We start from the raw sequence: 13613 nt of genomic DNA on the forward strand, positions 1-13613 counted from the left end.
TGATGACCAAAATATTCCAGTATGGAATCTGAAGTTATGAAATCAAAGTAATAACAAGTAGATGTTCAGAAATGTCTGTAGGGAAATACATCTTAATCAAGAAGTGAAGATAGAAAGCAGGAAATTATAGGCAAGTAAACTTGGTGTGCGTCACTGAACTATTATGAAAGACATTATGGCAGGATACTAAGCAGAATTCAAGTTAATCTGGTTGAAGGCAACATGGAAGTTATGGTTTGACCAATTGAGTACCACAGCTAACTGAGCTACTCCTTTGCAGCTTCAGCAACCCCAGGTTCAATCAAGTGCTGTTTGTGTTGAGTTTGCACGTAATCCCTGTGAATGTGGAGGATTTTTGCACACATCCCAAAGATGAGCAAATTGGTTAAATTGGCCACTGCATAGCTCTCAAGTGTGCGCTAGAATCTAGAGGAAACTGATAAGGAATGTGGGGAGAATAAAATAATTTTACTATAAATGGATGCTTGGTACTGAGTGCAGACTCAGTGCACTGGAGGGCATGTTTTTGCATTGTATGGCACTATAATGAGCTGTGGATGTACTATGTTTAGATATTCAAAGGACTATGGAGATGGTGCCATATCAAAGATTGAAAAATTAAAATTCATCATGTAGGTGGTAAAATTTTGGCATGAATGGGAAATCTATTCAGTAAGACAGAGTAGCTATAAATTAGTCCTTTTTCTGGCTGGCAAGATGCAAAGCAAAAAGGTACCATGGGGATCACTGCTGGGCCTCAACTTTTCACAAGTTACATAAATGACTGTTAAATTCATGCCATCAAGCTGGAAAGAATGCAGAAGAGACCTATGAGCATGTTGCTGGGACTCGAGGGACAGTCATGGAGAGAGGTTGAGCAGGTTGGGGCTGCTTTCATTGGAGTATAGGAGAATGGGGGGGGGGGGGGGGGTGGTGATCTTACAGAGGTGTATAAAGTCATGAAGGTCATAGACAGGGCAGTCTTTTTCCCAGGATTGGGGAATCAAGAACTAGAGGGCATAGGTTTAAAGGTGAGAGGGGAGAGATTTAATGGAAACCTGAGAGGCAACTTTTTCACCCAGAGAGTGGTCAGTATATGGAATGAGCTGTCAGAGGAAGTGGTTGAGGCAGGTACATTAACATTTAAAAGGTACTTGGACAGGTACATGGATGGGAAAAGGTTTAGAGGGATATGAGCCAAACGGGACTAGCTTCGATGGGAATCTTGATTGGCGTGCACCAGTTGGGACAAAGGGCCTGTTTCAGTGCTTAATGCCTATGATTACACGACTTGCATGGCATGAAAGGCACGGTTGCTAAATTTGCTGTTGAAACAAAAGAGGTAAGGAGGAACAAAATTCGTGAAGAGTACCACAAAGGAACAAACAACTCGGGACAAAGATCTGGCAAATGGAGTATGATGTGGCAAAGTGCCAACTTGTTCATTTGGCAGGAAAATAAAATTATCTGAATGCTGAGAGAATGCAAAACAAGATTGGACATATCTGAGTCCTAGTGCATGATCACAAAACACGAATATGTTGATAACAAATAATTAATGCTGGAAGTATGTTAATGATTATTGCTTGGGGGTGGGGTGGGGGGGATTGAAGACGATAGGAGGGATGTTATACTTCAGTTATATAGGGCACTGGGCAAGACATCTGTGTAAAATATTGGTCACCTTATTTAAGGATGAATGTTAAACCACTGGAAGTTTTCAAACACTTACCAGACTGACACCTAGAAAAAGAAGGTTGCTTATAAGGTAGGACAGGCTTGGTTTGTATCTGCTAAGAAGCAAACTGATTAAAACAAAATCCTGAGTCGACACAGGGTGTATGTTGAGAGAACATTTCCTTTTGTGGGAAAACCTAGAATTGGAAGGTACTGTTTAAAATAAGGTACCCGCCATTTAAGACAGATGAGGCAAAATTTTCTCCGAGTTGTCTCTTTGGAATTCTCTTCCTCCAAGGGAGTGGAAGCAGTCTTCAAATAGTTTAAGGCAGTGGAAAACAGAAATGCAAGGGAGTGAAAGGTTACAATCAGATCAGCCAACATCTTGTTAGACTGCAGGGTATGCTTGAGGGTCTAAGTTGTCTACCCATGCTCCCAATTCAAATGAACTCCAGCTTTTTTTTGTAAATATTAACTTGAATCCACTGGGGTGGGGGGTGGGTGGTGTGGAAAGAGAGGAATTGGCACAAAGCTTCCAAACATTATGGAGCACTATTTGCTCTCTTCATGCGCGTCTCGGGCAGCCCACATTCCATCTGCAATTCTCTCCATCACTACAAGGCTATTACCAGCACCTTTCTATTTTCATTACATGCTATGCTTGCTTCCATCTTAGTTTTGCAATAATTTTAGAAATATATTCAAGAAATCTTACCTGTTTCTAGGATTATATTGTCTGAGTGAGGTCAAAGGAGCTGTCGCAGATTTGAAATTCGGGGCTGCAGTAAATCCATTTATGAAGCCAGCATTTGGGAATGGAGATACCTACCCAACAAGTTGAAGACACACTTAGTAAATTCAATGCACAGTACATTTAAAAAAAGATAGATTGGGTGTAGAAACAATAAATATGGAATAAACAATCCACAACTAAAGTATTGAACTTAAACAACTATAGTATTTTGTTTTACAATTTAAGGATTCGTCTGTTGATGATGCTTTCAAGGTATTAATTTAGGCCAGTTCACTCCAATCATGTAAAGGACAACTCTATTCTTGGTGTTCAGTAAAGACAGGAATTATGAAGTTATACTGAGGAAAAAGCTGTGATGCTTTTGCATGATATCCTCTACCTTAAACTAAAAATAGCTGTAAAGCAAACTATAAAGACAAATTGATGTAGCTTTGTAAACATAGGGCCCATTGCACAAATCCATTGAAAATCATGAAAAGGCAAGTAAATAAATTTAGTTTGATTTTCAGATTCTTACAATAGTGCCCTGGGTCTGAGTTGCCCACCTTCAAGAACCACTTTTGTCTTGCTGTGTGCCAATTATAACACCAGATTGTAGCAAATTTCCAGTTACCCCAAACGCAACCCCCCACCCAAAAATCACAACTACACAATGGCATTCTTGATAATCAAGCTGACTAAAGGCAGAGATAGATTATCCATTTTGCATTTCCAGCCAAAGGCAATTGTAAGTACTTTAGTCCATTTTCTTAAACAATGTTACTATTATTGACTGACAACATTCAACAAGCAGCCTCACCCCATTAGGGGCATTACTCCATTTGTCATTGGAGAAAGCTGGGTTGAAGAGCTTTATCTGACCTACTGGATCCATTAGTGACCAGCACACTATTTAGCTATTAAGTCATTCTGCCTTAGAACATTTAGCCCAAGCAGAATAGGCCAACAAGCTCCGAGCCTTTCCCATTCTCTCCCCACACCTCCCCCCGCCCCCCAAACGTTCAACTGTCACAAACCAGCAACAAAAGAAACACACTGAGCATGATTCAGTGTTAAAAACTATTTTATTAATCACTACTTATGATAATACGTAAAATAAAAGTTAAAAAAAATGTTAGTATGTTAGAATTCAAGAATGTTAAACCTCGAACGTTAACCCCAAAACTAAACTCTTCGTGTGTGTGTGACAAAGTCCAAAACTCCCAGTTCCGGAATGGTTCTTAAAGTTCAGTTCCGCAAGCCATAAGGTGAAACATGAGCAAGGGCTTCTTCAGCAACCACCGTTGTCTGAAGATAAGATGTAGATGTAGAAAAACATAGAGAGAGTACATACGAAATCCAAATGTTCCACCATGGAACCCAAACGACACTCCAGTGTTTACTCGGTAGTGACTTCCTCACCCCGAAAAGCATCCGAACTGTGGTCGTCCACACACAAATACCTGTTTCCTTCTACAGGTCAGCAACAAAGTGAACTCCACCGGATTACTTCCAACTTCCATACATGGATTTCAGTGGCAAACACAGTTATTGTTTCTCATCCATCGATAGAGAAAACAAGCAGGCTGGTGTCTCTCTCCCTTCTCTCTCTCTCCTTCTTCTTCTGACTTCTTCAACAACGTCATTACGTCCTTTATCTTCTATTGACGTAAGCACGCCCCACACACACATACACACACACTCTCTATCTTAAAGGGACTTTCACTGAGTCCATAACACCTCCCACCTAAAAAAAATTTTTCCCAAGAAAAATTCAACCGTGCATACAGTTAGTAATGTTAATTATCATGCTACACAACTACAGACTATCAGATTAGTACAGATACATGTTTCCCATTTAACATCGGGAAAGACAATCAGCAATCACATTATCTTTGCCTTTAATGTGAGTTATCATGAGATCAAACTCTTGCAAAATTAAACTCCAGTTTAACAGCCTTCTGTTCTTGTTTTTGACTCGGCTCAGAAACACCAATGGGTTATGATCTGTATACACAGTCAATGGTTTCTGAGCGGTGCAAACATATACACTGAAATGTTGCAAGGCTAAAACAAGCGACAGTAATTCTTTCTCTATGGTGGAATAATTCTTTTGATGCTCATTAAATTTCTTTGAAAAGTAAGCTACAGGATGGTCAATATCATCAAGGTCACCCTTCTGCAACAACACAGCTCCTGCAGCTTCATCACTGGCATCTACTGCTAATGACAATGGCTTTTCAAAGTCAGGTGTTTTGAGCACAGGATGGTAGCATAAAATGGCTTTCAGCTTCTGAAATGCTTCTTGACAAGAATCTGTCCAAACAAACTTTACTCCCTTCTTCAGAAGATTAGTTAGGGGAAGAGCAATATCAGCAAAATTTTCGATAATATCCAACCATTCCCAAAAATCTTCTAACAGTCCTCGTACCTGTGGGAATAGGGAACTCAGATATTGCTTGAACTTTTGCCTGAACAGGAGCTTGCTTGCCTTGACCTACAACATAACCAAGATACGTCACAGTGGCATGGCCAAATTCACTTTTAGCCAAGTTAACTGTAAGGTTAGCCTTGGAAAGTCTTTCAAACAACCTTTCTAACGCAGAGATGTGATCCTCCCATGTATCATTCCCAGTCACTAAGTCGTCAATGTAGGCATCTGTATGTTTTAACCCATGAATCACTGAATTAATCATTCTTTGAAATGTTGCCGGAGCATTTTTCATTCCAAATGGCAAAACATTGTATTCATACAATCCAGAAGGGGTTACGAAGGCTGAAATTTCCCTTCCTCTATCTGTTAATGGAACACACCAGTACCCTTTTAATAGGTCAATCTTTGTAAGAAATTTTGCCTTTCCCACTCTGTCTATGCAATCATCCACCCTAGGAATAGGGTAAGCATCTGACTTTGTTACAGCATTCACTTTCCTGTAATCTGTGCAAAATCTAACAGTTCCATCAGGTTTAGGTACAATAACACAGGGCGAACTCCAATTTGAAGTAGAATGTCTAATAATATCATTTTCCAACATGTATTTTATTTCCTGATCAACAAGTTTACTTTTTTCCACATTCATTCGATATGGGTGTTGTTTGATTGGTTTTGCATCCCCAACATCAACATCATGGGTAATTATCGATGTTCTGTTTGGAACATCTGGGAACAGATTTTTAAATTTTAAAATTAATTCTCTCATCTGTTGTTTTTGTGAAACTTGTAAATGGTCCAACTTCGTTTCAAGGTTCTCCAGGATATTTTGGTTTTTTAGTTTCGATGGAACAATATTTGGTCTAAATTGGCCTTCCTCAACATCAACATCAGGCATTCTAGAAACAACCTTTACATCATCCACCAAGGCCACCACTGAATCCCTCTCATAATAAGGTTTTAGCATGTTTACATGACAGAGTTGGGTTTTCTTGCGTCTATCTGGTGTTTTGATTATATATGTTAGATCAGTCACTCGAGATTCAATAACATAGGGTCCAGAAAAACGAGCTTGCAAGGGATTATTTTGGCTAGGGAAAAATACCAACACCTTTTGCCCCACTGCGAATGTCCTAGGCCGAGCACGTCTATCAAAATATGTCTTCATTCTTATCTGGCTTGTTTTCAGATTCTCTCTCGCTAGCTGGCAGACTCTTTCCAACCGAGTTTTAAATTTTTGGACATAGTCCAACAGACTCAAGTGAACTTCCTCATTAACCCATTGCTCTCTTAACAACTCCAAAGGTCCTCTCACCCGATGTCCAAACACAAGCTCAAACGGACTAAATCCTATTGACTCCTGGATCGATTCTCTAACGGCAAACAAAAGTAAATGGATACCTTCGTCCCAATCCTTGGTGTTTTCAAAGCAATAAGTCTTCAGCATATTTTTGAGAGTAGAATGAAATCTCTCCAGAGCTCCTTGAGATTCTGGGTGATATGCAGATGATACAATCTGCTTTGCTCCCAGCTCATAGACTATTTGTTGAAAAATTTTTGACATAAAATTACTACCTTGATCAGATTGGATTTCTTTTGGCAAACCAAACAAGGTAAAAAATTTTACAAGAGCCTTTGACACCGTCTTGGCCTTAATATTTCTAAGGGGTATTGCCTCTGGAAATCTAGAAGTGGCACACATGATGGTTAACAAATACTGATTTCCAGTCTTAGACTTTGGTAATGGACCAACACAGTCCACAATCACCTTCGAAAAGGGTTCACCAAAAGCAGGAATTGGTTTCAAAGGAGCCACAGGGGGTTTTTGATTTGGTTTACCTACCATCTGACATGTGTGGCAGGTTCGACAAAACATCACCACATCTTTTCTCAAACCAGGCCAATAGAATTGTTTCAAGATCTTCCCTACAGTTTTATTCACACCAAAATGACCACCCAAAGGCATACTGTGGGCCAGGTTTAAAATCTCATCCCTATAAACTTTTGGAACAACAACCTGATGAATAACTTCCCATTCCTCAGTAACAGGAACATGAGGAGGTCTCCATTTCCTCATTACCACTCCATTTTTGACATAGTATCCAGTTGGCACCTTTTCAATCTCCTCACATGAGAGAGCTTTTTCTTTCAATTCTGTCAACTCAGGGTCCTTTGTCTGTTCCACCATAAAATCCTTCCTTGACAAAGACAAATCTTTAAATTCAGGCTCACTATAAGGATGTTGATCCTCCAGTGAAGACAGAAAAGTCTCAGATAAGGCATCATAATTTTCTTCCTGTTTAGGACTGTCACAAGGAACCACATCAGACTGCACCGGACTGTCTGTCTTGGCTAATTCTCTAGCTCTAGCTCGAGTCACCGCACATGATGGGTAAACATCTGGATCATTCTCAGACTCATCAATCCTTGGTTTGGTTGTTAACCGTACCACAGGATCACTTTCTCCATTTGCAAGGTCATTTCCCAATAACAAAGAAACTCCTTCCACTGGCAAACTAGGTCTTATCCCTATCTCGACTGGTCCTTCTACGAACTTTGACTTTAAAATCACCCTGTGAAAAGGGACAGACATGGTCTCACCTGTAACGCCTCGTACTAGATTTACTTCACCAGTGTCACTTTCTTCACCAAAATTTAAAACACTGTCCAGCAAGAGAGATTGACTAGCCCCAGTATCTCTAAGAATTTTCACTGGCACCTGGGGTGACTCATCATTCAGTGAAACAAAACCCTCTGATACATACGAACGGAATTCCTTTCTCACCTCCTCCAACTTTTCCGCTTTTCCCTCTTGCAAGGACTGATCTTTAACAGCATCTCCTAAACCTTTTTGATTTTTAATTGCCTGAAAGCAAGCATTGGGCCCAGCTTCCTTCTTTTTCTTCAAAAGGGCACAATTAGATATCACGTGGCCAGGTTTCCTACAGTAATAACAAGTACGCTCAACAGGTTTCTCCAGCCCTGGCTTCTTTTCATCTTTTCCTTTTTGATTACCTCCCAATTTAATCTCTGGTTTACCTGGATTGTCTTTGTAACTCTTTTGAAAGGTTTTAGGTTGTCCCCATTTGGATTTATGGGTTAAAGCATAATCATCTGCCAACCTAGCAGTTTCTTGTAAAGTTTCCACTGCCTTTTCATTTAAATGTTGTTAATTCAGCTGGAACACATCTTTTAAAGTCTTCCACCAGTATCAATTCTGTCAATTTATCATAATCCCCATCTACATTTTTAGCCAGGCACCATCGTTCAAAACATATTCTCTTTCCATTGGCAAATTCCATATAAGTCTGATCTGCAGATTTCCTCAAGTCTCTGAATTTTTGTCTATAAGCCTCAGGGACCAATTCATAGGCCTTCAATATAGCTTGTTTTACCTTGGTATAATCAGCTGCATCCTCAGCAGACAAAGCAGAATAAGCTTTTTGAGCTTTACCTTTAATCACACTCTGTACCATAAGAGCCCATCCTTTCCTTGGCCAGTTTGAACTCACAGCAACCTTTTCAAAATGTTGGAAATACTGATCAACCTGATCTTCTTCAAACGGAGGGACTAATCGAACCTCCCTGCTGGCTGAAAAACCATCATCAGAATCAGATTCCGAACTCCTACGCTTCATTTGTAACTCATGCTGCCTCTTTTTCTCCTCGTTATCCAGCTCCATCCTCCTCAATTCCATCTGCTTCATTGCTAGATCAGCCTCTATCTTCATCTGAGTTAGCTTTTGTTCGGCCTCTATCTTTAACTGGGTTTGTTCTCGTTCAGCCTCTAATCTCTTTTCCTCTTGTTCGGCCTCTAATTTCTTTTGTTCTCGTTCAGCTTCTAATTTATTTTGCTCTCGTTCAGCCTCTATCTTTGCCAGCTGCACCTGTGCCTCAGAAATTGCTATTTCACTGCCAGGAAACTGTTTTAACACTTCCTTCTCAAACACTTTCTTTTCCACATAATGGCCAGCTATCAATCTCTGAATATCTGCCTTTCTCATAGACTGCTTTACTTCTGTAAGGTTTAGCCTTGTAGCAATCTTTATCAAATCATCCTTTTTCGCCACCTCCAATCCCTTTTGGGTTGGTGACTCCAAAAATGCCTTAATATCCATTGCTGCTGGTTTCCACACACACAAGCCAATTACAAAGAATTTATCAGACCTCCCTCAAAAATCTTTGGATTGAATCTCGAACAAATCTCGTCAATCTGGGGTACAATCCCAGACGACACTCGTTAACCTTGGGAACTATCCCGGACGAGCCCCCAATTTTGTCACAAACCAGCAACAAAAGAAACACACTGAGCATGATTCAGTGTTAAAAACTATTTTATTAATCACTACTTATGATAATACGTAAAATAAAAGTTAAAAAAAATGTTAGTATGTTAGAATTCAAGAATGTTAAACCTCAAACGTTAACCCCAAAACTAAACTCTTCGTGTGTGTGTGTGTGTGACAAAGTCCAAAACTCCCAGTTCCGGAATGGTTCTTAAAGTTCAGTTCCGCAAGCCATAAGGTGAAACATGAGCAAGGGCTTCTTCAGCAACCACCGTTGTCTGAAGATAAGATGTAGATGTAGAAAAACAGAGAGAGTACATACGAAATCCAAATGTTCCACCATGGAACCCAAACGACACTCCAGTGTTTACTCGGTAGTGACTTCCTCACCCCGAAAAGCATCCGAACCGTGGTCGTCCACACACAAATACCTGTTTCCTTCTACAGGTCAGCAACAAAGTGAACTCCACCGGATTACTTCCAACTTCCATACATGGATTTCAGTGGCAAACACAGTTATTGTTTCTCATCCATCGATAGAGAAAACAAGCAGGCTGGTGTCTCTCTCCCTTCTCTCTCTCTCCTTCTTCTTCTGACTTCTTCAACAACGTCATTACGTCCTTTATCTTCTATTGACGTAAGCACGCCCCACACACACATACACACACACTCTCTATCTTAAAGGGACTTTCACTGAGTCCATAGCACAACTCCCTTGTAGTTTAAACCTTTGTCAAGCTTTGGGCAAAAGAATCCAGTCAATCGTCACCCATCAAGAAAACTTCTCATCTGGTCTTAAATGGGTGATTACTTATTCTGAAACTATGCCCCTTAATTCTAGATGCCATCACAAGGGGAAAATATCCTCAACATTTACCCTGTAATCATACCAAAGTATTGTGTGCTTCAATAACACCCTCTCGTACTTCTCAACTCCAAATATTGACGTAAACTCTTAAATATCTTCATACATCAACCCAGTGAAGCTCCTCTGCACAACCTTCACTAATGGAGACCAATACTGTATGCAGCATTTCAGGTGGTCTCACCAGCATCCTGTAGAGCTGCAAAAAGACTTCCCTAATTTTATACACTCCACCACTTGCAAATAAAGGGCAACATTCCATTAGCCTTCCTAATCACTTGCATGCCAATCATTATTTTCACACCTTAGGACCCCCACATCCGTTTGGAAGGAAAATGGAAAATTTAATTGCAGGGAAACAACAAATTGTTGTGGTACTAAGTAGATAATCTCACATTCTCTCACTTAATACTCCATCTGCCAAATTCTTGCCCAGTTAACCCATTTCCCTTTGCAGGCTGTCCTCATAACTTGTTAATGTACTTGCTACTAATAAAAGTAGATAAAGTCTCTTCAAAGTTATTAATATAGTAATAATAGTAGAGGCCCAGCACTGATTTCTGTGGCATCCCATTAATTACTGTTTGCCAACCCAAAAGCAACATCGTTTACTTTACTCAGTCACTCCTCTATCCATACTATTACATCCAATCCTCAAACGTTTATTTTGTGCAATAACCTCTCACTTGGCAATGTATCAAAAGTTTACTGGTTAGCAAAATCCACATTAAGCAGCTGGTTCCCTTTATCCAGTGTCACATCCTCAAAGAACCCCAGCAAATTTGTTGGAGTTCAGAGTCAGAGCACAAAACCGGCCCTTTGACTTACCAAGTCCACATTGACTATGAAGTATCCATTTACACTAATTTTACACTGATATTTTATTCTCCCCACATTTCCAATCAACTCACCCCAGATTCTGCTACCCATCTACACAAGGGACAATTTACAGTAGCTATTAACCTAGCAACGAGCACCTGGAGGAAACCCATGCAATCAAGTGAAGGTGGAAACTCCACACAGACAGCACCAGTCAGGATTGAATCTGGGTTGCTAGAGCTACAAGGCAGCAGCTCTACCAGCTGCACAACTGTGCCATACAAAATATTCTTTTGAAATGTATATTGTCCTTTTACAAAACTATTAAAGCCTTGGAGCTTCAGCACATGCCACCTTATTTTACCTGCATCTGCTGCTGCTCCAACAGTCTTCATTGAACCAGGTAACGTACACCAGCTTAAAAGTGAAGCAAAAGTTGTATAGACTACAGAAGAATACAACACTGCTAGCTCACCTCATGGACCATTGATTTTGATCTCTTCTGAATCACTCATTTAGCACAGTGGCAATGTCAGTCAATAAACTGGAAAGGTCTATTTAAAAAGGCAAGAACTAGTTTCCACAAAGGCCTCTTTAGTCACCCACACCTTCTTGAACTAAAGAATTTGCAACAGCAGATTAGTAACGAAGTGATCATTTTGGGTCTTCAATCCTCAAATGCACATTTTGCCACAGATCATAAAGCAATGTGGATAAACAATGTCCAATTTTAGCTGGAGAATTCAAAGAACATATCTATATTGCATACAACTAAGATTCTCCAAGCCTTGAAAAAAAATTGGATAAACTGTAGAAACAGAAGTTCAGAAGTTTAAGGATTAGAGATTCAGAGCAGGCCATTTGAGAAATAGGGTCACAGTGAAGACCTATCATAAAACTATAGTTAAGAGATGCTGTATAAAGAGAGCAAGGAATTAAAACTGGCAATCTTCCAAACAGAATACTGCTGTTGGGCATTTTTAAAAGTACCAGTGGTAAATAGTTGGTTAAACTAGATTTATTATTAGGTCTGTATTCTGGAATTTCACACAATTGCATTAAATACCCAAAATTTCTTTTTTGACCCTTTAAAATCAAAAACTTCTACTAAGAGGTCTATGGTTTAGAGAAAAGGGCTGATTTTATTGCTTCAAGTTGATGCAAGACTTCTGAAACTAACCAAAATAATACTGGTATTTTCAATGGCAAATCCTTCCATCTCAGTTTATTCTAATCTTGGTTTAATAGTCACCATCAGCCAAAGCAACTGCAGTTCTATCCTGAAATAATAGGTAGAAACGCACTATTAAGCAGCTTTTCCTCTGGATACTGTAGACAAGTCAAAATGCTCAGATTTCTACCAATAAGTCACTGATCTGCAGTCATTTCAAAAGAACAAAGCTTCAAGCTAAGCATCTATTCAGAAAACTTATGACTTCAATTAAGTCCCCCTTCAAACCACAATGTAAACTAATGCATTATAGCAAGGTACTACTTTTTCCTGTATCCAGCACAATGGGCATCTTCCAACATCTGCAAAAGTAGGTTTAAAGAACTAAGCAAAACTGGCACCTAACAGTCCTCCAGATAAAAAAAATTGGCAAACCAAGAAATAATCCTAATTTGTAGTCTAATCCAGATGTTATATTTCCTTTGCAGGAAACCTTTTTGTTAACACCGCTGTAATGTAACCTTTAAAAATTGGCCACTTTGGTGCACAAAACAGAAAATTAGTCTTTTTTTTAAAATAGCAGGGTGGCAAACATTGATGCCTGAAGGGATCCAAGTGTCCTTGAACACAAGCCATTGAAGGAGTAAGCACTAAAAATGGCAAATGGTACAGTGCAAATGTAAAAATATCTTGGTGCAATCACATAGGTCCTTGGTGAGATTGCACCTGGAGCACCAAGTTTTGATTTCCATACTCAAAAGGATATATATATATAAATAAAAACCAAGTACTGTACAAAGAGAGACTGACCAAGCCTATATTTAGGCAATTGAATTACAAAATTCTTAGAGCTCCAAAAGGTGGATGAGGGAAAACATTTCCCACTGAAGGAGTCTACCACGAGAGTCATGGTCTTAAAAGATGGTCTTAAAGGTGTAGGCCAATTAGGACCAAGATGAGCAGGAAATCTCTTCCCTCAGAATGAGAGGGATCTTTGGTATCTTCTACCTCAGAGGCTCAGTGAGTTTATTCAAAATAGATCAATAGATTTCTGTACATCAAGGGAATCCAGGGATATGGAGATAGTGCAGAAAAATGGAGCTGAAGTAGATGATTAGCAAGGAGTTTGATAAATGCCAGGGTAGATGTCTCCTAATTTGATGTTCCTATCTTATTACTTTCCCACACAGCTGGCAAAGGGGACAGACAAATGGGCAAAATTTAGGGCAACTCTAGCTACTTTCTATCCCAGGAGGTTGCTGTCCGCACCATCCACTTTCACCCCAGATCATATCCCAATTCTTCCAGACCTGATGTAAGAAAATAGAAGCTGCCAACAGCCCAAAAGGTTCTTAGGAAAAAAGTGAGGAAACAAACATTTTCCCCTGAAGTGTAAACAAAGTCAGAAAGCACCACAGTGTTGACCACTGGTAAATGATTCATTTTGTATTAAAAACAATCACATGCCTTTGCTTCCAATGGAAACTCAAAGAGATCCAAATAGTTTCTCTGTAATATTCCTCAATATTAATGAAGTTTGTAAAAGCCAAAGGTAACAATGTGCAAGGAATTGATATACTTATTTTGTTGTAAAACAAAAACAATATTCTAGGGAATTCCAAACGCCCAGT

At 39.6% G+C, this 13613-nt stretch overlaps 1 protein-coding gene across 2 annotated transcripts in view; it reads right to left on the bottom strand.

Annotated features, from left to right (window-relative positions):
* The window catches only part of larp4b (La ribonucleoprotein 4B), a 79425-nt gene that overhangs the window by 25050 nt on the left and 40762 nt on the right, over positions 1 to 13613 (bottom strand). For both annotated transcript variants that reach the window (XM_052016828.1, XM_052016826.1), the window contains exon 11: positions 2393 to 2502. In XM_052016828.1, the coding sequence (XP_051872788.1) occupies positions 2393 to 2502 (110 nt within the window). The remainder of the gene's footprint in view (positions 1 to 2392; positions 2503 to 13613) is intronic.

The sequence above is a fragment of the Pristis pectinata genome, chromosome 5, assembly GCF_009764475.1.
Source record: "Pristis pectinata isolate sPriPec2 chromosome 5, sPriPec2.1.pri, whole genome shotgun sequence".
Classification (NCBI taxonomy): domain Eukaryota; kingdom Metazoa; phylum Chordata; class Chondrichthyes; order Rhinopristiformes; family Pristidae; genus Pristis; species Pristis pectinata.